Source organism: Meleagris gallopavo, chromosome 8 (genome assembly GCF_000146605.3).
Source record: "Meleagris gallopavo isolate NT-WF06-2002-E0010 breed Aviagen turkey brand Nicholas breeding stock chromosome 8, Turkey_5.1, whole genome shotgun sequence".
NCBI lineage: Eukaryota > Metazoa > Chordata > Aves > Galliformes > Phasianidae > Meleagris > Meleagris gallopavo.
The window spans coordinates 17,282,693-17,284,464 of record NC_015018.2 but is presented as its reverse complement, the minus strand read 5'-3'; the positions used below and the strand labels follow the sequence as shown (position 1 = coordinate 17,284,464).

Genomic DNA, 1,772 nt, shown 5'->3' with positions numbered 1-1,772 from the left:
TGCAGTGACAGCTTCACTACAGCCTTAAGCTTGTTGCTCAGTAACTGGTGAAACTCAAAGCTGCATCTGGTTAGAAGTTTCCTGTTGATGCTGTCTCTTCCTTAGCAGCTTTCTCTTCCAGGAGCAGGGTGTGGTGGCACAGGAGGCTGACCCTGGGCTGCCTGAAAAGCAAATTGAAGGGTTCTTTCAGATCTTGCTCTTTGCTGAACATACTGCTTCTCTCAAAGTTCATCATGAAAACACTTACCAGTTATAATTACCAGTGGAGCACTGGAGGTAAGGACACTTGAGTTGGCTTGCGAGAGCCATCCTGAGTGCCTATGCAGTGCAGTGTGACTACGTCTCTAACAACGGCACGACAGTGTACATGATAGTTGTTGGCTCAGGAACACCTGTTAGGAATCTTCCAGAGTCAGGAATCCAGATCGTGAGAGAAATCTCCACATCTTTTTCAACCTGGCAAGGACTGCTTGAAGGTTAGCTCTAGGGAGGACTTGGTAAAGGTAAAAACATTCTATCACGTAGGGAACAGGAGCAGGATGGGTTTGCAGCAGAGCAGGAGGTTGCTAGGTGGTGCTCGGAATGTTATGCAAGTAGGATGGGACAACCTTTGCAATTACTTCTGGTCTGTAAGCTCTGTTCTGAAAGTGCTTCTTACCTGTCTGCAAGAGTGTCCCTATAGGAAAATTCATCAAGTCATCCTGGTATAATTAGTTCAATATTAATCATATCCATACGAGTCCATTTGTGAGAACACTGCAGTTTCCTGGGCAGCTTCTACTGCCGACAAAGAGAGAACTGTGTCCATTGCTGGAGTAAAGTGGTAATGACTTATGACTAACTATTCACATACCTCCATGTTGACAGACATTGTTGGTGGAGGTGTCAATATATTCAAGCTCATTTCCTTGATTAATGGCTTTAGTTAAAGTGAAGCTCTTAATCCTGAGTTCTGGTTTATGACCTCACTAATTTCTGGAATAAGTCTCAGTGCATCTTTCTGCCCCTGGAAATTGTTTAGGGGTCTGTCTGGAGGGATCCTATGTAGTTGGTTCTCAGCTTGGGGAGGAGATTTCTGTAACTGCTCTTCTCTGGTTGGATTTTTTCCTTCGAAGCAACCTCTTAATCCAATTCCCTCCAATAGAAGTCATAAAACAAGTTTTATTTGAGTGAAGGAGCTGCAGAAAAACACTGCTGCCTAAAAAAGTGGTTTCTGAAAACATACGTTTTCCACTAAGCCCGAAAGGCAATACTTTGAATCACTCTGTACTGAAGCACTGGAAATCACAGTTCGTGATAGCACTGTGGCAGACAGTATGCATGCTCTGAAGCAGTATAAAAAGGCTTGAATAGGAAAGTCCAGGCTACTCTGCTTTTCTGCCAGATATCTGCAGCTAATGATGGTTGCAACAGCACTTGACCTCGTTTTTCCTGCTAGGAGCCAGAAGCTGATACAGGCAGGTGGAGGCAAGAAACTTGAGTGTACAATCTAAAATATCTTCTCTTCAGGTGCTAAAAAGCAGCAACAAGTGCAGTATTTTTCTTATTTTTCAGAGTGAAGAGGAGGGCAAGCCTGTGATAGGGGTTTATTCAAACTTCGACCCTGCACCTGATGCTCAAACTCTCTACAAGGCTATGAAAGGGCTTGGTGAGTTGACTCCAGCCACATGTGTAAATTCTATGTTGTGTTTATGATTTCTCAGATGAATGCCATTCCTTAACAGAACTGCAGACAGATGACATATTTTATGTGGAAAATTCAAAATTAATTA

At 43.2% G+C, this 1,772-nt stretch overlaps 1 protein-coding gene and 1 long non-coding RNA gene across 6 annotated transcripts in view; one reads left to right on the top strand and one right to left on the bottom strand.

Moving 5' to 3' along the window:
* LOC109368809 lies at positions 1 to 339 on the bottom strand. Its single transcript, XR_002117173.1, has 2 exons — positions 248 to 339; positions 1 to 161 (listed from the first exon to the last, which is right to left on the bottom strand). It is a non-coding gene; the product is annotated as an uncharacterized LOC109368809 (long non-coding RNA).
* Positions 1 to 1,772, top strand: part of LOC100542589 (annexin A8 like 1) — a 16,549-nt gene that overhangs the window by 5,490 nt on the left and 9,287 nt on the right. For 3 of the 5 annotated variants that reach the window (XM_019617620.2, XM_019617619.1, XM_010714464.3), the window contains one exon: positions 1,555 to 1,648. In XM_019617620.2, the coding sequence (XP_019473165.1) occupies positions 1,555 to 1,648 (94 nt within the window). Of the gene's footprint in view, positions 1 to 511; positions 626 to 717; positions 824 to 1,554; positions 1,649 to 1,772 lie in introns of those variants that run through there. The other 2 variants (XM_019617618.1, XM_019617621.2) reach the window with 2 other exon arrangements.